Source organism: Artemia franciscana, chromosome 4 (assembly GCF_032884065.1).
Source record: "Artemia franciscana chromosome 4, ASM3288406v1, whole genome shotgun sequence".
NCBI lineage: Eukaryota > Metazoa > Arthropoda > Branchiopoda > Anostraca > Artemiidae > Artemia > Artemia franciscana.
In genome coordinates, this window is record NC_088866.1 from 29,873,338 (window position 1) to 29,895,750 (window position 22,413).

At 35.0% G+C, this 22,413-nt stretch overlaps 2 protein-coding genes across 4 annotated transcripts in view; one reads left to right on the forward strand and one right to left on the reverse strand.

Annotated features, from left to right (window-relative positions):
- LOC136026275 (ras-related protein Ral-a-like) overlaps positions 1–7,912 on the reverse strand; it is an 89,375-nt gene extending 81,463 nt beyond the window's left edge. For 2 of the 3 annotated variants that reach the window (XM_065702665.1, XM_065702663.1), the window contains exon 1: positions 7,840–7,912. The gene's annotated coding sequence lies outside the window, so the exon portion shown is untranslated. The remainder of the gene's footprint in view (positions 1–7,839) is intronic. The other variant, XM_065702664.1, reaches the window with a different exon arrangement.
- A 3,020-nt stretch (positions 7,913–10,932) lies between these two features.
- LOC136026277 (breast cancer type 1 susceptibility protein-like) overlaps positions 10,933–22,413 on the forward strand; it is a 44,782-nt gene continuing 33,301 nt past the window's right edge. Inside the window, exons 1-2 of the mRNA XM_065702666.1 lie at positions 10,933–11,044; positions 21,754–21,971. Coding sequence (XP_065558738.1) covers positions 10,986–11,044; positions 21,754–21,971 — 277 coding nt within the window. The 5' untranslated portion in view covers positions 10,933–10,985. The remainder of the gene's footprint in view (positions 11,045–21,753; positions 21,972–22,413) is intronic.

Below are 22,413 nucleotides of genomic sequence, written 5' to 3' on the forward strand. Positions count from 1 at the left end.
TCATGGTCAGACAGTTTCAGACCCAGCTATTAAAGCCAAGATCCTAAATAACCAATTTGCATCAGCTTTTACATCAAAAACTGCTAGTAAGCTCCCGGCTCCCCCCTAATATATTGTTACTTAACCAATGCCACCTCTTGAGCTGACTGAGGAGTCTGTTATGAAACAGCTAGCTTTGTTGGATGTAAATAAATCTGCAGGGCCAGATGGCCTCCACCCCTGTGTCTTGCATGAGTGCAGAAAAGAAATAGTATACCCACTTTCAAAGCTCATTAGATTATCTCTTGATAGCTCAAAGCTTCCTGCAGAGTGGAAAGTGGCATATATTACCCCCATTCACAAACAGGGAAGGATGGATTCTGTGGAAAATTACCGGCCTATTAGTATTACCTCTGTTGTTATTAAGCTTCTTGAGCGTATTGTCAACAAAGCAGTTATTGAGCATCTTGATCAGAATCATCTTAATAACTCTCAACATGGTTTCTGATGCAACAGATCAGTTGACACTAATCTGCTTGAGTCATATGACTATATTACAAAACTACTGGACTTGGGAATACCTGTTGACATGATCCTTCTTGATTTTTCAAAAGCATTCGATTGTCGTAGGAGACTTGAGCTTAAGCTACAATCTATTGGTTTGGAGGAAAAAAATTCTTAAATGAATTCTGGATTTCTTGAGGAATCGTGTTCGGCATATAAGACTGTTTGATGCAGATGGCAATCCTATTCTCTCCTCCTCTCAGAATGTTATCAGTGGGGTTCCACAGGGTAGTGTTCTTGGCCACACCATGTTCAATATTTTCATAAATGATGCTCCTCTAGCGCTTAAAAGCAGGATGACGTTATATACTGATGATTCCAAGGTAATTGGTCCAGCTGGCACTCTTGAAGATACTTCCCAACTTCAAAATGACCTTGATCTTCTCAGCGTGTGGGCGAAATCTTGGCTACTCACTTTCAATGTGTCAAAATGTCATGTTTTACACTATGGGCACAAGAATATCAATACAACTTACTCTCTTTACAGTCAGCTCCTTTCTCCAGTGTTGGAAGAACGTGACCTGGGAATAATTGTTGACAATGATCTTAAATTTATCACTCATGCAAAGAAGGCAGCAGCATCAGCTAGCTCATCACTAGGGCTCATAAAAAGAACAATTTCCTCCCATTCTCCTAAAATTCTGAGTCTTTTGTATAAGGGACTTGTTTGTCCGAGGCAGCCATGGTCCTTGCATCCCCATTTTTCAAAAAAGATGTTAAAATTCTTGAAAATGTCCAGAGAAGAGCCACTAAGATGGTGAGTGGACTGCATGAGCTCCCTTACCCTACAAGGCTATGCAAGCTGAAACTCCCAACTCTGGTTTATAGAAGAAGACGTGGTGATGCCATTCTGGTGCATGAAATTATTGATTCAAAGGCAGTTCCTGGTCTTCTTCCTCTGGCGTCTCAGGATTCTTGTACAAAGGGACATAACTTGAAGTTATCCAGGCCTTTTCCCTCAAAGCAGCAACGCGCCCATTTTCTTACCAACCATGTTGCCAACCTCTGGAACAAATTACTGCCCGATACCATTGCTGCCCAAACCACAGACAGCTTTAAGAACCATCTTGACAACGAATGGTAAAAAAAAAAGAATGGAAGTATAACTGGGAAGCACTCAAATCAGCAACATCAAACCACTAGTCAAGTGTATGTATTCAACTATGTGTCATGTGTTATCAACTCTGGAGTTTCTACAAGGAAAAATCCTTATATTTCTCCAAGCTGCAATTTAAGGTAATTTAAAGTAATGTGAATGATTTTACCCCGTTTGTAATGTTAGTGGAAACACCAGCCTAGACTCAGACACCATCCAAAAGTTAATTGAAACAACTGTCTCAAAAACTGTGACTGTCTTGCTTAATCAGTTACAAGAAGATCCCAAGCAAGAACTATTGAACATGAATAACAGAATTTCGAATTTAGAAAGTGATGTTGCAAGCAAATGTTCCCAAGCCAAGATGGAAACTAAAATAGAAGACATAGCTAGAAGTAAGCTGACCCAGTCTCATAGTTATAGTAGTAAGAATTTTGAAGGTGACATGAGAAAAATTATTTGTGAGGACAGAGAAAGACAGAAACGTCAGTTAAACATTGTAGCATACGAAATACCAGAATTGTGTGAAGAGGTTGCTGACATCCAAATGTTTATTCAGGATCATCTTGCCAAATTGTACAACATGCCTTTGATAATTGTTCTGAAGCAACTTGGAAACAATTCTCCCAAACCAGGTGAAAACCCTAGGCCTGTTCTTTTCCACAGACAGTAACAGGATTAAAAGGGAGATTATGACTAAATCAAGAGAGGTGAAAGGGGACATGCAGTTTCACTTTGATCGCACAGAGGCAGAAAGAGAAAAGCATAAACGATTCAGTTTTCAAAGAACAGGGTAGTAATGGAGCATTGACTCCCTTGCCCGCTGAAGCAAGCCCAATTGTAAATAATTAGTTTTCTAGTAGTTTTACTACTAGATCTTTAAATATAATAAGATATAATAATATTATATTCTTTAAATATAAGGAATTATATTCTCAAGTGCATGCATTAAGAGCAGTGATCTTTGATGACCTTTGAAAATATTTGTGATGTGAAAGTTACCTTCAAAAATAGGTGCACAGCTCAAATGAAACACTAGCAAAGTTTCTGAGAGCCTCATATTATGCCTTTGTGCAATCCTAATTTATAACATTTTAAAGATGTGTAAGGTAGCATTCTAGTTTGACACTTCTACAGTGGAACAAATCTAAATGATCTAGAGTAGTACCATTAGATTCTTTTTTTTATGCTATTTCTAAATACTAGATTCATATTTTTGAAAGTGAATCCCCCTCCCCACCCCTCTTGGTCCCATATATTGCACTAGGAACTTACAAAACACTAACAAATAAACATTCAAATGGGGATAAATCCATTTATTTAGACAGCAAAAACAGATACTAAAGTCTGAATATTTCCATCACATATACAGCAATCATCATCAGTAGAAACACTCAAAGGTGTATTTCTACTGATGATGATTGCCTGTATATGTGATTAAAATATTTAGATTTTTGTACCTGTTTTAGCTGTCTAAATAAATAGATTTATCCCCATTTGAATATTTATTTGTTTGTCATCAGTGTGGTCTGAGAAACTGATACCTAATTGAATGTGTTACATTGAAATTACAAAACACTAAAACCATGAAACTCTCAGGGATCTCTCTAGAGCATTAATGATTTCATGGGAAGGTATTTCAAAGCACATAACTTCACTTCTTCTTCCTAAAAAGGGCACTGGCCTTTAAGCTTTGTATTATAAAAGTGAAACTGTGCAAAACAGATCTTCTACTAGAATGAGGCATAGAAAAAACAGTTTTGAGCCTCATATCATTGTTCAATCCAAATTTAAAACATTTTTAAGATCTATGAATTTGTTTTATTTTAGGAGAAAGCTCCTAATATGGCTTAAAATTCTAATGCAATAGCAGGAATTGTATATTCAAAACTAAAAGATTTTGAAACTGAAAATTAAGGTAATTATTTTCTGAATCATTTGTGGTAACAAACTGTAAGTAAGGAGCAACTTGGCTCAATAGCAACTGAAATAGTTACAGAATAGGGTTAATTTAGTTTCATGTTACCCATCAAAAGCTACAAGCCTGAAAAAATTTGCCTGAGCTTTGAAAAAAGGGTACCCTCCCCTGCCCAAAAAATCTAGTAATTTATTAAAAATCACACCATCAGATTCAGCATATTAGAAAACCTTACTGTAGAGGTTTCAAGTTCCTTCTTTTTTTTATTTTGCTGAAGAAAGATCACAGATGTGTTCATTTGTTGTTGTTTTTCTAGGGGTGATTTTATCAAATTAATGGTCCTGAAATATTCAGAGAGTGTACATTTGAATGGGAATTAAAACGTGTAATGTCCTTTGAGGTAAATTTTGAGGTAGCCATTTTGTTCAGCATAGTTGAAAGGTCCAATGACTATGCCTTTGAGGATAACACGACCCCCTACTGCTCCTGGGGAAAGGTCTGTAAGTTATAAAATTGGCTTATTGCTTACATATAGTATTTGGGCACTTATCTATGATAGTGCCTATGTTAAGTTCTTGATACCTTAAATTGCATCTTCTAGCAACAAAGGCTGAAGAACCTGCAGATGTTGCCAGATAATGATGATTTAATATTCATGTCACTGTTCATAAGTGGATCATCACTATTTACATATATACAAGACAGTTTTTTTTTCATCATTGGGTGCCATTAGATGTATTACCAGCCTGGTGTGTTTGAGGGCTAAAAGGGGTAGGTGGCAACTAATAGACCCTGCTGGATGATACTGGTTTGCCCCACTGCATCTTAAATGACTTGTTGCTCCAATCACAGTAACACCATTCTTGAAGCTGTCAACTGATCTAGCTGACAAGGTAGATTCACTGAGTGAATTCCACAGTGGAATAACTTAATTGGTGAAGAAGTTGAACCTCTCATGCTTTCTGGTAAATTTTTGCTGCAGTTTTATGGGATTTCCTTGTATTCTGGTGTATTCACTGTGATCAAAAATGGACTTAATGGTGTCACTGGTCATCATCTTAAATGCAAGGATGACATCCCCTCTCTTTCTATGGTATGTTAGGTTAGGCAGATTAAGTTTATTTTTAAGCTTTGTTTAAGCAGATTTGTTTTTCGGTAAAAGGGAGCTTGGTTGCTCTATGTTGAACCTTCTCAAGTATGTCCATGTCTCACTTAAAGTATGGGTCAGCAACTGACATGCCAAACTCAAGATGGAGACAAGCAAGGGCTGTGTATAGCTTCTTGATGGCTTTTGGTTGGCAACTTTTCACTGAATGCTTGATTGAACTGAGGACCATGTTTGCCTTAGTTGCTTGGTTCTGACAGTGACTATGAAATTTAAACTTATTGTCAATGATTACCCCAAGATTATGCTCTTCCTCTGTACTCTGAATGGGCATATTGGCACCTGCAGAGTCAATCATGTGATAACTATGGCAGGGGTTGTTTGGGCTGAGATGCAGGACTTTGCATTTGTATGGGTTGAACTTGAGTGCCCAGGTTGTTGCCCACAGACTGAGGTTGTTAAGATCTTCTTGCAGAGAAGAGGAATTTTCTATTGAAGCTGCTGGACCAAGGAGTTTGGAAGTGTCTGCATACAGTTCCCAGCCATTTTTGACCACTTCAGGAGCATCATTTACATAGAGGTTAAACACTGTTGGGCCTATTTTGGTCCCTTGGGGTACACCACTCTTAACATGAACTGACGTGGAGTAGACCACATCAGAGATAATAAGAGAAATAAGAGAATATAATAATTGATAAGAACTGATCGAAAAACAGATAAAAATGGGGAGGAGGAATGTGATTCATTGATACTTTCTGTCAATTATAAATTACAAATTCCACCATATTTTTGGTTAGTTTTTTATATAGCCCAGTTTTTTATACAAGATACTTAGAGCTGGGATGGGAGTGAATTGTCAAGAATCACAAGCAAAAATACATAAAGTAAGATAAAACTAGGGTAAAGTTTCTTATTATTGTACTGCTGAGATAGCTGAGAGATAAACTTTACTTTATAATTAAATTTTCATCCTGTATCCAAAAATATCATTCATTATCATTGGAATTAAATTTTAACACATCTCCTAATGTGCAAATATATACCTTGAATTGTATGTATGCACTAAATCCTCTATAAGCTAATGTTTTCTTAAATTGATTAAACAGTTTGTCAAAATAATAGAAAATACATTGCATATACACAATTTAGGGTAGGCTATTCATTCATATGCTTATATTAAGGGTAAGGGGTTCACTTTCAAACAAATAAACATTATACTTGAATTTAGGATGAAGTTCTAATTGTAAAATTGGGTCTATATCTGAGCTATCTTAGTGTTGCATTGGTCAGAAAATTTACCAAAATTTACAATTTAAAAATACCTCTCTGTTTGTTCTAGCATGTTCCCTTCTAGAGGGCAGCTATTCTAGAATTTTAACAAAAGTGACACAAGCAGTGATTCTAACTTAGCTTGAATCACTTAGACAAAGCAGCAGTAAAATTGGTAAAAGTCTAGTCAATTGACTTCTTGCTATCTCGGAAAGGGTTTAGGTTAGGAAAATGAAACTTTCAGGGATAAATCTACAGGCTAAATTATGTCCTGGGAAGGTATTTTAAAGTACCCACCTCTACTCTTTTTCCCTCTAGAGGGCCCTGAAATTTGCCTAAATGACAGGTCTATATCTATTGAAATTTTGACAAAACAACATTTTACCTTAATTTTCAGTTACCAGTTGCTTTTTCTCTGCCTTTAGTTCTGAAAATGCAATTCCTGTTATCTGAGTAGAATTTTGAGCCATATTAATGTTTTTTTTTAGAATTTAGAAAATGTATTTGCATATCTTTAAAACCTTATAAAATGGAATTGAGCAAAGTTATGATGCTGAAAACAATTTTATTGTGCTTCAATTAAGAAGAAGATCTATTTTGGAACCATTTCACTTTTATAACACACATATTTTTAAAGGTCATCAAAGGTGAAGGCCCTCTAGAGGGGGAAGGAGTGGAGGTAGTTGCTTCAAAATACCTTCCTGGGACATACTTTAGTCTGTAGATTTATCCCTGAAAGTTTCACTTTCCTAACCTGAACCCTTTCTGAGATAGCAAGAAGTCAATTAACTAGAATTTTACTGTAAAATCTAGTTTAACCATTTTTCACTATCTTATTAAGGGGTTAGGTCAGATCAATGAAACTTTCAGTAATGATTCAGGTTTAAAAACATACTCTGAGAAGGTATTGCCAAGCTTTGGTATTAACCCTCTTCTTATTTCTAAGTCTTCATAAATTGCCTACTTCACAGGTCTATACCTATTGAAATTTTGAGAAAACAATGTTTTACCTTAATTTTCAGTGATCAGTGTCTTTTTCTCTGGCTTTATTAGTGAAAATATAATTCCTATTATTTGAATAGTATTTCAAGTCAAATCAACGTTTTTTTTTTAAGGATATGTAGGCTATTTGCATACATTCAAAACCATATAAAATGGGATTGAGCTAACTTGTGTAGCTAAAAGCAGTTTTGTAGAACTTTATTTAATCAGAAGATCTATTTTGCAAGGTTTCACTTATACAAAATAGATATTTTTAAAGGTCAGGAGCCTCTAGAGGGAGAAGGAGTAGAGGTGGATACTTTAAAATACCTTCTCAGGCCCTACTTTAATCTGTAGGCCCATCCCTGGAAGTTTCATTTTCCTAAACTAACCCCTTTCTAATATAATGAAAAGTAGCTCAACTAGAATTTTACTGTTGTGGCTTTCATAAGTCAAGATTAAACTTTTCAATAAATAGCCTAAAACCCAATGTCATACTTGAATAAGTGAAAAATACTTCACAGAGATAATAAGGGATAAAGATATATATTATTTAGAACTGTATAAAAGACCATCAAGGATGGTGCCTTGTCTAAATAAGGACTATTAGGCGTATATTGAAAAGATTTCTTGAATAAGGAATGTGCTTAATAGCCTAGTACTATGCATACTCTGAGGGATTTCATTAATTTTTTCCTTCTGTGGAACCACCCAACTAGAATGTTATCATGCGGAATTAGCAGCCAGTTAAGGGTTTTACAGTAGATTTGCAAGTGAAACAATTAGGCTATCTTTAGAAAGAGCATAAATAACCCCAAGTGTGTTCTTAAAGTCCCATCTAAGTAAAGGAATCGTCCTCAAGTTTATAACTCTAACGATAAATGTATAAATCAAACACGAAGTAATAGCTAATGAAACATTATTTACCTACAATTAGAAGGGAAAAAATCTTTTTTGTTTATTTAATCGATTTCTTTCGCAAATGAAAGAAATTACGATTATTCCTACCTGCCATCTGATAAGTATAAAGAAAAAGTGGTACAGAGACAAATCAGCTAAATTATAGGGAAAGGTTTAACTGAAAAAGACAAAGAAACATTTTTGGTCGTACGTATTGTTTAGAAAACATATTTGCGCCCATACAGATTTTGTAAGAAATTTTTTGAAGTTTCTTACTCAAGTTCAACCATCCAAGAACAAACTTGGTCATACTTGTCTATTGAATATAAAAAAAAACATTAGAGACTAGATATCCAAATTTGTCTCTCTGTTTAAAAGTCAACCAAAACCGTACAGCACGATCTAAAAGGTTCATAGGGTTAATTATAAGACTTACAAAACTTTTTCGCATGCTGACCAATGGTCTTCGTTGCGCAGGTACCGATCTTTTGATTCTGTGCCTTCAATTGGGAATTCAATGTATGGTTGGAAGTGAATCATATGACGCTTCCCGTTTGTTTCCCCAAATTTTTTCAAGTACCCACTTAGAGATGATTTGAGTTTGGCTGAGGCTAGAAAGTCACACCACTGGTCTCCAGGACTCCCTAGTGTCCTAAATATAATTTCCTTTGGGTTGTTTTTTGTACCATCTAGGTATTTAAAGTTGTTTGCTAATAAGACTGTTACGTTGGTCAGTGGTGGCTTTAACAGTAATCCCTTGCTCAGTTTAATCTCAAAATGAGATTTGAAATATGTTTAAAATCGGTCTAGAAAACTTCCCATATTATGAACGGATCTTTTGAGAGACCGAATGACCCAAACATCCGATATTGCCTACCTTTCCGACGAGATCTTTGAGCTCGCGTCAAGCTCCTTGCTAACTTTGTCTAAGAATAATATTGGCAACCTAGGGACAGGACATAAAGAGGCTGATACAGCAACTCAAATGGGCATATTGATCATATGCCATGATCACTGTGCGCTTATTGAGGTTAAACAGGAGTAAGCGAAATTATTTTAATGAAATATATCTCGCACTTTATGTACAGAAGAACGAACCATTTGGCTATAATTTAAAACCTCAAGACATAATCCCTTGTTGTAAAATAAGACAAAAAGATACAATCCATAAATAGAATCTGTTCTGAATGGAAATAGTATTTTGAAAATAAAGTAAATTCGACTATCCTCCTTCGACCCAGCAGTTATATTTAGTGTAACTGTAATTACTACAGACTAAAGGCCACCCACTTTAAAACTTAAAACGAACAGAAATTATTCTTTATATGAAAGGGGCTTTTCCTTCCTCAACGCTTCGCTCTTTACGCTGAACATTGTCTCTTCTCACAAAACTAGTGTTTAAAGTAATAAAAACGTTAGCTTAAAGAGCGGAGCGCTGTAAAGTGAGCAACCCCTTTCATATACAGATTAATTTCTGTTCGTTTTAAGTTTTAATGTCGCTTCTTACTTTTTGTTTAATTTTTTTTTTAAATTTAATTTCTGAACATTTGTCAACTAATGTACATTCAGATTTGACTCACTGCATATGAACAATTCAAACGGAATTCGTATATTGATTTTGGCAGAGTTTACCCCTGTGTAAGATTTCCTCTGGAAAGTTTGCCTCCAGAAACTACTCTCATAATATGAAAACCTTACCGTATAAAACAAGAATTATTTATTATCTATATGAGGGGGCTGTCTTCTTATACAATGCGAGGAAATCTGGCTCCTCCCTCCATGGAAAATTCCTTCTACTCACGAAAAAATCCCCATCAGAAAAATTTACCCCAGTAAATTCCATTCTACCTGAAAATTATCCCTCGAAAATTTTTTTGTGGATGATTCCGGCAAAAAAATTTTTCTTAACCCAATATTATTTGAAAAAGACTTTAGTTTCTGATTGTTTTTAAATCATGCCAGAAATACCCCTTCTGTGGAATTTTCTTTTTACAAATAACCCTTGCCCCCTAGTAGAAAGGTGCTCCCACAGAAAATTCCCACTGGAGAATTTATCCTATGTAAAACTTCCCCAAGGAGAATTTTTCTCGTTGAAAATCCCCCCTTCTACAGAATCAAGATACTTACAACCCGGTAAATGTTGGCCCGGACAATTCCTGTTAATATATCCACATGTAATATTGAATGGACAAACAGAAAGTAAGACAAATGAAAATAATTTTATATAGGAATCTTGGAAAATTCCCCCAATGTAAAATTTCCTTTGGAAAGTTCAATCCCCAAGAACTTCTCTCCCCATGGAAAATAATCCCCATAAGAAATCCCCCAGCATAAGAATCTCCTCCCTCCTATATAAAGACTTAGTTACTGGGCTTTTCAGAAATGCTGAACAAATGGACGACTTTTAATAAGAAATGGCAGGTGGGAGGGGGCTAGTTGCCATTTAATCTTTTTGGTCATTTAAAAAGGGCACTAGAACTTTCAATTTTCGTTCAAATGAGCCCTTTCTCGACATTCTAGGAATATTGGTTCGATATGATCACCCAGGAAAAAGAACGTTGTTGGTGTAATTGAATGGAGCTTCCAGAATTTCTTCTCTATGATCCAAAAAGAAAAAGAACGAAGCAAATAAACACGTATCCCTCATCTTTCTTCTGGCAAAAAATACAAGATTCCACATTTTTGCATATGGAATGGTGCAAAATTCTACGTCAGAGTTTTTGCATAAGCTGAATCTGAAGATTCTATTTTCATCAAGAGGCAACAACAGAAAGCATTTCTGCAACGATGAAATATTAATATTTACACATCCACGAAAAAGAAAACATGGAAATTGGTTTTCAGGAACAGGATGGGTCATGAAAACCAAACAGGATGGGAAACCAACCCAAAGAGGATGTGTCTACAGAGAAAACCATGAATTGGTTTTCAGGACAAATGGACCAAAAGTTACGACAGCAGGCAAAGCATGTTTTTATTTTGATGTCCTTGATGATTTAAAAAAAAACGCAAATTTCAAAGGAATTCAAAAATCGGCTGAAATGCCTTTTTTGTAATTTGGCTGGTTTATTTTTAACTGGTCCATTTTCGGGCTTTCACTTTAATTCTCTTTTTACCTGGCAATTTTTTGCAAATTTTGAAATCAAGACTAGACGCGCGGAAAACTCGCAAACATGGAAGTGTTATTCCAAGAGCTCAATTATTTTGATAGAAATACAACATGTTGCATCTGGTAAGAGTGTATATATGCCCATATGTAGTTTCATAACCTAGGCCTAAGAAAATAGCTTGTGTCCAGCCATATTTTGCTTGACCTAGTATAATAATCACTTAACTACCCACCATGTGTTGAAAATTATAATGGAGCATAACAAATAAAAGTAAAAAGAACTCAACTTCCATAAAAATAAATGAACTCGGCTATGCTCAAAAGAATACAGGTGAAAAACCTTGTCTATTTGGATGTCTCTGGAGGACTATTCCTCATGTTGAGAACTCTGAAATAGGCTATCATAGAACTACAGAGTAAAAAAATTTCATAGTTCTAGGGTAAGACCCCAGTACCCTGACAGTGCCTAATCTCAGACAAATATTTTGATTAAATTTCTTAACAAGGACAATAGTCTAGGCTCCTAATCTGGTAGATTGTCAGTTTTAAACATAGTTTAGGTAGAACAAAAGTGAGTAGCCTAGTCTGCATTACTTAATGTTTTTTTTATGCTCTTTTGTAGGCAAGTTCAGTAATTACTTTAGATAGAAATTACATTTTGAGGCCTTAAATGGGAGACAATCTGACCTAATTTTAATAGAGAGCCTGAAATTCCTTAAAAATGACATTAGAGCAAAATTGAAGTTGTTTCTTGAGGGGCTTCAGGCTCTTTTTAAAGATTTTGGTAAAATTCTAGTTGATTGACTTCTTGCTAGCCTATCTCAGAAAGGAGTTAGGAAAATGAAACTTTCATGGATGGGTCTACAGACTAAAGTATGTCCCTGGAAGGTATTTCGAAGTATCCACCTCCACTCCTTCTCCTTCTAGAGGGCCTTGACCTTTGATGACCTTCAAAAATATGTGTATTATAAAAGTGAAATCTTGCAAGATAGATCTTCTGCTTGATTGAAGTACAACAAAATTTTTGTCAGCTTCACAACTTTGCTCAATCCCAATTTATAAGGTTTTAAAGATATGCAAACACATTTCCTAAATTTTGAAAAAAACATTGATATGAAACATTGATACTCTAGCCTGTAGACCCATCCCTGAAAGTTTCATTTTCCTAACCTAACCCCTTTCTGAGATAGCAAGAAGTCACTCAACTAGGATTTTACCAAGATTTCTACAAATTTGTTTTGTAATAGCATTTTACTATTAAGAGTAATGAAGATAATAATTACCATTCCTGAGAAATGTTAATTAAAGTAGCAATATTTTTCTTATTAGGCTAGGACAAAAGAATTACCATATCAGTTTGTTCTGTTCTGTAAATGTCTGTTCAAGGTTAGGTTGCTATAAACTGTTGGTACATTTAAATTATTCAGAATTGTATATGGCCAAAATGTTCAGGCTAATCACATTCTTATTGAGAAAGTTTAAAAACTCTTAAATTTGGTCTCTTAAATGTAATTTTTATGTGGTGTAGGGATTTTACAGTGATTTAAATGTGAAAGTGGTGATGATACATCTAACTACTGGGTATTTTACCCTACTTGTAGGTTAGCAGCACATTCTTATTTTTTCAATAGTTAGCATATACAATGCACTGGCAATGTGGGTTACATTGAGCTGGCAAAACAGCAAAATATTGTGAATTGTTTGCAAAATACTTGCAAGCAATAGGACAAATTGCTGCATCTACCAGGTTTTTAATGGTAGTAGGATATGTCATCACTGGCTATTCAAGAAATACACCATGGTTTGTTCAGCCACTCCTTATCCACCAACAAGTTCAGCACATCAATGCTGGTAGAGGTCATTGTTCTTTCACTAAGGGAGTTCCACATGCTGAAATATCTACTAAAGAAGAACTTGCTCCTCAACTTGGAGTCCATTCATTTCTAGAAAAAAATTTGAAGGTAACTGTTTTCAATACATTGAAGTTTGAAAACTTGCACTTTATCAATATTGATAAAAAGTTGGATAGAAAGGAAGTCACCTGGGGTGTCTTGTAAGTCGGTTTTAGTTCTAATGAGCAGAAAGACATTGTTTGTGTATGCCAATACACAAATTTAGTCCAGAATTGTACAGATTGCATGTTTGAAAATAAGAAAACTAGTAGTCCTCTCTTGCTTCATGTCTAGTCTGATTTTGGCAGGATCCGAGGTTCTATGTTTCCATTTGGTGGAAACTCTTGAATTTTGTACCAGAATTAGGGGCTTTACTATGCTTGCAATTATGCCACTGATCAGTTGACTTCTCATTACTTTCATGTGGTTGACACTGTTGATATATTCATTGTGCACTCATATAGAGGCTATTTATTTCTCTTTGTTACAATGTTCACAAGAATGTTAGCTTGAAAGTAGTCAACCTTAAGATAACCAAAATGTTTCTGGAACCCAAGCTGATTATCCCAACAATCCCCAGTATCAAGCTAGGAGAAGATTGCATATTCAAACTGGTGAGGATGATAGAAACAGTTATGTGTCTGTAAGATTTAGACTGCTTTTAGTAAACTATTTTGTACAAAACCCTTGGTCTGGAAGATAAGCTGAAGGTGAGACAAGAAGCACTCTGGAATTGGCAATAGGAATAATAAGTGATTGAGGTATTTTGTTTTGAGATTGTGGCCATCTGTCCCATTTATTTTTTTTTCTCAATGAAACAAAGCAATACAATACTTATGAGAAATGCACCAGCCAGCTTGGAACTTCCTCTTTATAATGATTATCCTTTTGCTTGCTGCCATTTGTAAAAGTCTTTCAAGAAATCATTGTTTTAGCATAGGCTATAAATCTAGCATTATCTTTTGGAAAATAACAAGAATATTCACAGTATCAGTGGATTTTAGTGGCTCTACAGGTGATAACATATCAATAAAACAAAAATCATAACATTAGATTTCTTAAGCCTGAAATTATTGGCCTATTAGCCTATCCTCCATCATTGTCAAAATACTTGAGCACATTGTCAATGATTCAATCCTTAAGCATTTGGCCACCAACATGATCTTGTCGACCAAGCAGCATGGCATCCAGTCAGGGAAATCAATTGAAGAAAACCTTTGGGATCATGCAAGGAAATCACAGATCTAATTGATCTCAGACATTGAGTTGACCTGCTGTTGCTGGACTTTGCCAAGGCATTTGACAAGGTTACTCACAGATGACTGTACTCCAAAATATATGTTAGTGGCATCAATCAGGCTTTTGTAGACTGGCTAATGAAATTTCTTACAAATCACAAAGAGAAAGTTTGCTTATTTGCTACAGATGGCCAACCAGTTTACTCTGACAAGGCTGAAGTAATGAGCAGAGTACCACAGGGTACTGTACTGGGTTCAACTCTTTTACATCAATGACATATTTAACCATGTATAGAATGGCATGCCCCTGTTCACTGATGATGCCAAACTCTTTGGTATTGCATACCCCCAAAGCATTCAGCATGACATAGGTGAGCTACAAGATTGAACCCAAGACTGGCTTCTCCAATTCAACATAGGAAAATGCTTTGTATTACACTTTGGACCTAATAAAGCAATGGCTAACTTTACAATCTATAACCCACCACAAAAAAGAGAGTAATTAGAGAGCAGAGCAGGAGAAAAAGATCTTGGTGTCATCATTAATGATAAGTTTAAATTTCATTGTCTTAGATTACTAAAACAGACTGTTAATTGCAGACAGGGATCTGTATTTATAAAACTATATAAAGTTCTTGTCAGACCCCATCTTGATTTTGGCCTGTGTCTTGCTGGTCCTTCTTATTAACTAGATGTGAGGCTCATCGAAAATGTACAGAGATGAGCAAAAAAAATGCATAAGAAGTCTTAGCTCAACCTCTTATGAGGACCACCTCGGGTACCTCAAACTACCCATTTTAGTTTACAGTCACTTGTGCAGCAATATGATGCTTACTTGCAGAATGAAAAGTCAGCAATTTTGGGCAGCAATCTCAGTTCCAGCCAGCATAACATGAGAGGACACTCCAAGAAGCTCCCAATCAAGAACTCACCAATCATTCTTTTTGAGAAGAGTCATAAACCACTGGAGTCAACTCAAAAAGATTCAACTGTCAGTGCTCCCTCGATTCAGTCCTTCAAAAACCAACTTGACTAGGAGTAGGAGAAGAAACAGTGGAGGTTCAAATGGTAGTCATCAACCCAAGAGTACTACAAAAATTAGCCCTTTTTTTTAGCAAAATCTATTGAGACAGGGTCAGTTGTTTCTCTGCCTTAATATAGTTTACTTCAAAAGGTTACTTTTCGTTATATACTTAGCTTTTTTTAGTTCTGAGGGCAGCTTGGTTGATGCCCTTGCTGAAATATCTGATTTGTCTTTGGTTTTGTTTCTTTTCCATTGGCTGAAAATTACTTTTGCTTTAGTTTCTTGATTTTGTTTAGATATATGTTTTATTGTATTTTTTTTTGTAGTTTCTCAAATGTTGTATATATATCCAGTGTGGTCTTAAAATGTGTTCATATGAAAAACGTTAGGTCTTTGTCATTACAATAGAATTTATTATTTATTAGAATGTGGGTTGACAAAAAAAAATATTGTTCAATTATCTGGTTAATATGAACACACTGCATATTATAAAGTAAGAATTTTATTGTTTCTTTTAGTTCTGTATATATCTGAGACCATGAGGGGGAGGGGTGTGCATTTTTACAAATGTGAATGCAATACATGAAAAGAAAATAAGATATGGATTCTTGTGGCACCAATTTTTGTATTAGCATGTTTCCTTTGGTGGCGCCACTAATATCAGCTGTTGCTTTTCTTCTTGTCATTTTGGAAAGTAAGAGTAGTAAAGGCTAGAAATAGATTCTTTAAAAGAGCATTACAGGACATAATTTTGACAATGGAGCCATTGCTAAAAGTTGAATTAGCCTAATTAACTAGCTCACTTTCCAGGATAGCAAAGAACCCCTCATCTAGAACTAAACATTTTTTTGTGTTTATTTTTTTGTCAAGAGTTGATTCATAATGTAAAATAATCCCCATTTAATGGAAAAGAACTAAAACTTGTATATATCATATGGCTATTTTTGGCTGTATATAGTCTGGGGCTATATTGCCTTAATTACCTTAACCTGCACTTTGGAGCAAATCAAGATCCATCTCAATCTATGAATTGCTCCATAGTTAATGATGCAGTATCAGAAGCTGAACATTTATCCTGTACCCTGGTTATACTATGCATTTTCTAATGTCAAGCACTGGCCTGGCATTGGTCTTGTACAACTTAACAAAAACATAGGAAAATGTACTAGGAATAGTCCTTTTCAAGAGGTGAAGGACAGAGTTTGCATGAAACACAGTATTCTTGCAGTTTGAGTAGAATTTACACTGGTTGTTGACAGCAATACCAAGATCTCTTGTTTCATCTACACTTTGCAGCTCTTGTATGTTACTTCCTGCTGGATTGACCATAAGTATGATGAAAACCTGGGCTGGACTTGCCAAAATGTATAATGCTACATTTGTCAATGTTGAAACTCGTGTGCCATGTTGTTGCTCCATGTTCAGTACAGTCAAGATCTGCTTGTAGTGGCTCATGGTTGACTGCACAAAACCGCTTTGAATCATCAGCATAGAGAGTTAGATGATTTGTAGCCAATTGAAAAATATCATTTATATAGATATTGAATAGAGTAGGTAAATAAATAAAACTTTTAGAGATCTTAGCTAATACCTAAAAGTTCATTCACCTGCAGACACATAGCTAGGGCTCCCAGCACCCAGGGATAATGTCAGTTTTTGTGCTACCACCAGGTGTGGCATACTACAATGTAAGTAGTTTATAGTATCAATCATAAGAGTCTTAAGTTTTTTTTCTTCTGTCTATTATATTCTTTTCCATCTCCTTTATTTATTGTTTTTGCTAATGTATCTTAACAAATTATTTTTTTTATAATCATCTATGGTTATATGTATGTTTTTTTCCTTTTTTCTCCTTCTCTCCTTTTTTCTTGTATTTCTGTTTCATTTAGTGGTATTATTTAACATAATGTTTAGTCTCTCACTCTCACAGGCCAAAGAGCCTTTAGGGGTTCTAAAGCTTTGTATTTTTTCTATTTTTCTTTAAATAAATTGACTGATTGATTGCTCTATTTGACAACTATGTGCTGCTTCAAGGATGATAAACAACCTACAAAGGAAAAAAAAGTATTAGAAATAATGAAGAAGCAATAAATGAAGCAATCTCTTACAAACAAGGATAATTGGCTACAGCATTGTTGAAAAGGATAAAGGAACATATCATCAATCACTGATTGTTCTCTTAATAGAAAAAAAAAATAGAGAAGGCATAACTGAAATCAGATATATTACCTATTGGCATTAAAACTAAAAGGAAGGAACATAGGCAATGACTAACTCAGGAAAGAATTCCTCCTAGATTTTGGAATCTGAAACCTTAAATAGTTTCAAAAATGACCTGGATCGATTTTGGAGAGAACATTTTTATACACATGACTTAGAGTCTAGGGTAAGAGAGACCCTTACCCTTGGTTTAAATTGCAAAACCCAGATAGCTGCTGAATAACATGAACTTGATGAACAAACTGACAGCCATCTAGAGAGTGTTGAAACAGGGACATGTCCCTAATGGCACTGAGGATCCTTTAAGTTAGGCGTGGCTCGCTGATGGACTTGACTTAGGTGCTATAAAGAATTCCTTTTCAAACCTAAATACATACATACTCAAATGCAACTGCTTTTCTCAGCAGCTAAAATTGGCTGTATTATAGAATGATGTATTCATACTACAGGCAAGGGAATAAACAAGTTCCAGTCAAGCTACTATAAGAGATAAACCATGGTTGATAAGTTGTCTTTGAATGTTCAATTATTTACCAAGTATGAATACATTAAAAGGCAAAGTAACAGTCTCATTAACGCCAAAATTTTGTCTCTAGGACACTAAAATTTTCTGAATTTCACATATTTTTTTTTTAATTCATTTTTTACCATGAATTGATTCATAATTTGAGTTAAGAAAACCATCCAATTGAGCTTTTTTGGACTTTTTTTTTCCTGTTCCAATTTTCTTGTTTTGTAACTGGTTTTTCACCTTATTTGTTTCTAACTAATAAGGTATCCCTTGCTCAACTGCCAATATGTGTCATTCTTTTTCACCTAGTAGCTGGTTGCTGGAACATTGTGGAGTATTGATTAGTGGCTCATTTCTAAGCTAATTCTTATGTCTAAATACTTTTTATAAGTTTTTGGTGATAGTGCAAGAGAAAAGTGCCATATGTACAAAAAAGGTTTTTCTGGTGCCATTTCTAAATTTGAAAAGGCTGAAGTATCTGTAATTGAAAACCTGTTTCTGGAAGTATCTCCAATTATGGTGACAGCAGTAGCAACAAGCAAACTGCAGGCTGTTCTTGCCAAAATCTTTAATGAGCTCTCAAACAAATTGTCAATTGAAAAAAAAAACATCAAAATTGACACTAATTTAGAAATAGTAATTATTAAATAGATTAAGCAGAATAAAATTTGTAGTTGGGAATAGATTTTTGAGAATGGAAGTGAGCCTGAAACTCCTTAAACATGATATGAGTTAAAAATAAGATAGAAATAGATACCTGGCATTGAAATTGCCATTTTCGTAAACCTGTTGACTAGATGTTAACTGCCCCACCCCCTGCAGAAACAAGGACAATTTTATTTTCCAACCCCCTCCTCTAAGGCCATCAGGAGGAGGGTGCATTTCCGAGTTAATAGATTAGTATATTCGGAAAGAGCATAAAAAGAAGATCAAGCATTGCATTCACCTTGTCCCTATGTCAGTTATGGATTCTCATATATATATATATATATATATATATATATATATATATATATATATATATATATATATATATATATATATATATATATATATATATATATATATATTTACCAAAAATCTGGTCATTTCTTAGGAGTCTCAACCTTCAATATACTTTGAAAAATATAATAAAAGGAAGATAAAAAGGTTAGTGCACCTACTTGGAACTTAAATTCTTGGGCAAAATGTTTTAGTGTTTGGCAAGGACAATATCCAGCTAAAATTTACTAATTTTTTAGAGGAAGTCGAACTCTGTTTTTCAGTCCAATGTTTAAGTTTGAACTTAAAACTACACATTAACGTTTTGGGTTTGGGTTTTTGGTGTCAAAGTTTTATCATTGGTTAATGCTATGAATATTCCTCCAGTTTTTCAGTTCTTTGGCTTAAGAGTTATAATATTGGATTCCATTTTAAATTTTTAAGTTGCAAAAGGTGATCTGAGTGTTGCCTTGGGTTGTATTTAATATAATTATTGCATATATCTTATTTATTTTGAAATCTGGGCGCCCTTAATCGTTCCCAAGATACTACAGATATGCCATTTTGACTACTTGGATGCACATAGTGTCCTTTGATTCTGCTTAAGATCCCAATCAACATTTCCTAATAGTTTCAACTTGATAATTATAGCTGTTTTTTAGATATTACAGATATGTCCTTTTGACAACTTTAAGTTCAACATCTCTAATAAAATTCTCTGAAAGTTTCAATTTAATACCTTTGACTGATCTTGAGATATTGCATATATGCCATTCTAACAACCTGGATGTATATAGTATCTTTTGATTTAGTTTAACATTCCCCCTGGGATACTCTGACAATTTCAACTTAATAGCCTTAGCAGTTCCTGAGATCAATATAGATATGCATAGATATGTCCTTTTGACACAGTGGATGCACCTAGTATCTTGATTTAGTGCAACGTTATCCTCAATATTCCATGAAATTTTCAATTGAATAACCTTAGCCATTCCTGAGCTGTCATAGATAAGCCCTTTTGACAACCTAGATGCAGTTTTATACTTTTGACGCATTTACAGTCACAAGTAGTTGCAGTCCTATTTGGAGTCGCTAGTAGTTCCATTTGCAGTCGCAAGTAGTCGTAGTTGCAGTCATAAGTTGTTTTAGTTGAAGATAGTCGAAGTCGCAGTCGCAAAGTATTTGCAGTTGCAAGTAGTCACAGTCGTAAGTGCTCGCAGTTGTGGGTAGACGCAGCCACAAGTAGTCGTAGTCGCAAGTAGTTAGAGTAGTAGCTATAGGTATTTGTAGTCGCAAGTAGTCGCTGTCATGGTTATAAGAAGTCGCTGTCGCGAGTAGTCGCAGTAACAGTTGTAGATATTCACAGTAACAACTGTATTCTAATTGCAGCCGTAGTCGCAAATTTTTTAGTCGTAGTCACCAGGAGTTATAGCGGTAGTTGCAAGTAGTTATCTTCACATTTGTAAATAGTTCCAGGTAAAGTTCCAGTGGCAGTTGCCGCTGTAGTCACAAAAAGTCGTAGCCGCAAGTAGTCCCATGTAGTTAGTGCCACAACTACAAACTGTTGCAGTCTTAGGTAGTCACAGTTGCAAGTAGTTGCAGATGCAAGTAGTTGCAGATGCAAGTAGTAGTAGTTGCAAGTGGCTGCAGTTGCAAGTAGTCACATTCACGAGTTACCATATTCACAAGCAGTTGTACAGGAATTTTCAGATTAACCTCCTTAGTCATTATTACTAATATGCGCCATTTTGATAACCTGGATGCACATTATGCCGTTTGATTTATTCACCATTTCTGAAATTTCACCTAAATACCTATAGCCTTTTCAGACACATCAAGGATCTAAATTCTTCCCTTCCCCAATAATAAATTCTATATGTAAAAAATAGTAATTGCAATTCTATATGTAAATTGCATAATTTACAACCCTTGCCTTAGGGGCTGAGGCGGATCATACTATCCCTGGAAGCAGAGTTATCTTATCTTTTAGCTAATTTGGACCAACAGTTGTCTCAATTTTGATCGGAGTTTCGGGGGAGGCATCTAAAAACAGTGAGAGGGAGGGGCTGATTATCCTCTGATCACTGTTTAACATCCCACTCAACATGGCCAGAAAGTTTCAACTTAATACCCTTATGAATTTTACATGAAATATAGCAAATCATCACAAATATACTGAGAGAGTCAGAACTTCTGATAGGAATACTTTGTAAAACACCTTTCATACAAAGGCTTCTTTTTTATCTAGTGGATTCAAAATATCTAAGAGTGAATTGTTAATGTCATTTGAAACTCAAAAGGTTACACTATGGTATATACCCCTCTGAAGGTGGTATTTGCATCTTCTACAAGCCGATTTCATCCCCCATTTCCCCCCAAAGACGTTAACATTTGAGGTATTATTCCCCCTAGGTAGATCAGCATTAGAAAAGCCAAATTGTGTTTGCTTTGGCTTCTGATTTACAAGAAATTGACTACGACTTCATTCATGAGAACCCGTGTAGATGTGGGAAGGATCCCAGACTTTGGGATCTTTCTGAGGATTTTCTTTTAGCTTCACAAATATCCTCAGATGATTTTCAAGACTTGTGTGCCCTTTCCACTATTTCCTGACAATTTTTTTCTAACCACTTGTAACTATAAATACAGTTAACATAAAAAGCTACTGGATTCTAATGCTCAAAAATTTGCAAAATACAAAATTCTAATGCTCTTTATCCTCAACCCCGCTTAATTAAAAAGTGCCTGAAAGTTTTAACTTGATCCTCCAGTTGTGGGCTAAAACAGGATATGCGTGCCATAAAATATACATAAAATTTGTTAGCTTTTAATGAAATCTAATGACTATGAGCAATCTCAATAATGAGAAATACTTGCTTGCCTTCAGCTATAATGAAAAGCAAAATCTTAAGGTTTTGGAGATATATTCTCTTACCAATTAATATTATTATTACTTTTTTTCATAGCCTTGATCGACTGAAAGATGCTGCGTCAAGTGCTTGTTGTCATGTCTTTTGTAACCTGTGCATTGCTTCACTGTTTGGACAAAAACAGAAAAAGCAAAAGTGTCCAATTTGTAATGGGGCTATTACCCGACGAAGTTTCTACAAACGTCCGCACATTCAGAAGATTTCAGACAAGTTTGTAGAGATATTAGCTGCCATGGAAAAAGATGGAATAAAAAGTAAGGCTTTTTTATTTTGAATCTAAAAAAGAAAACAATGAAAAGCAAGATTAGAAACATGAGAGATCTCTTGAAGTTAGCCCAAACTTGGATATTTAAGCTATCTAGACGAAAATATGCTCAAGCACAGAGGTAAACAACATGTGACCTGAGAGCAAAACTATCCGTTTCCAAAAAAGAAAATTTAGATCTTTTGTAATATAGCGTAATATCTTTGGCTCAATGAACGGTATTGAGACTCTAAAGCCCTCTGCTATGTAGCAACTGAAAATCTATTTTTGTCGTAATCCATACCTAATTAATTTCCCTGAGAGCGAAAAAACCCTTGGGACAAAATCATCTTGTCATGACTTTTTTTTTTTTTTTTTTTTTTTTTTTTTTTTTTTTTTTTTTTTTTTTTTTTTTTTTTTTTTTTTTTTTTTTTTTTTTACTAAGTTTAACA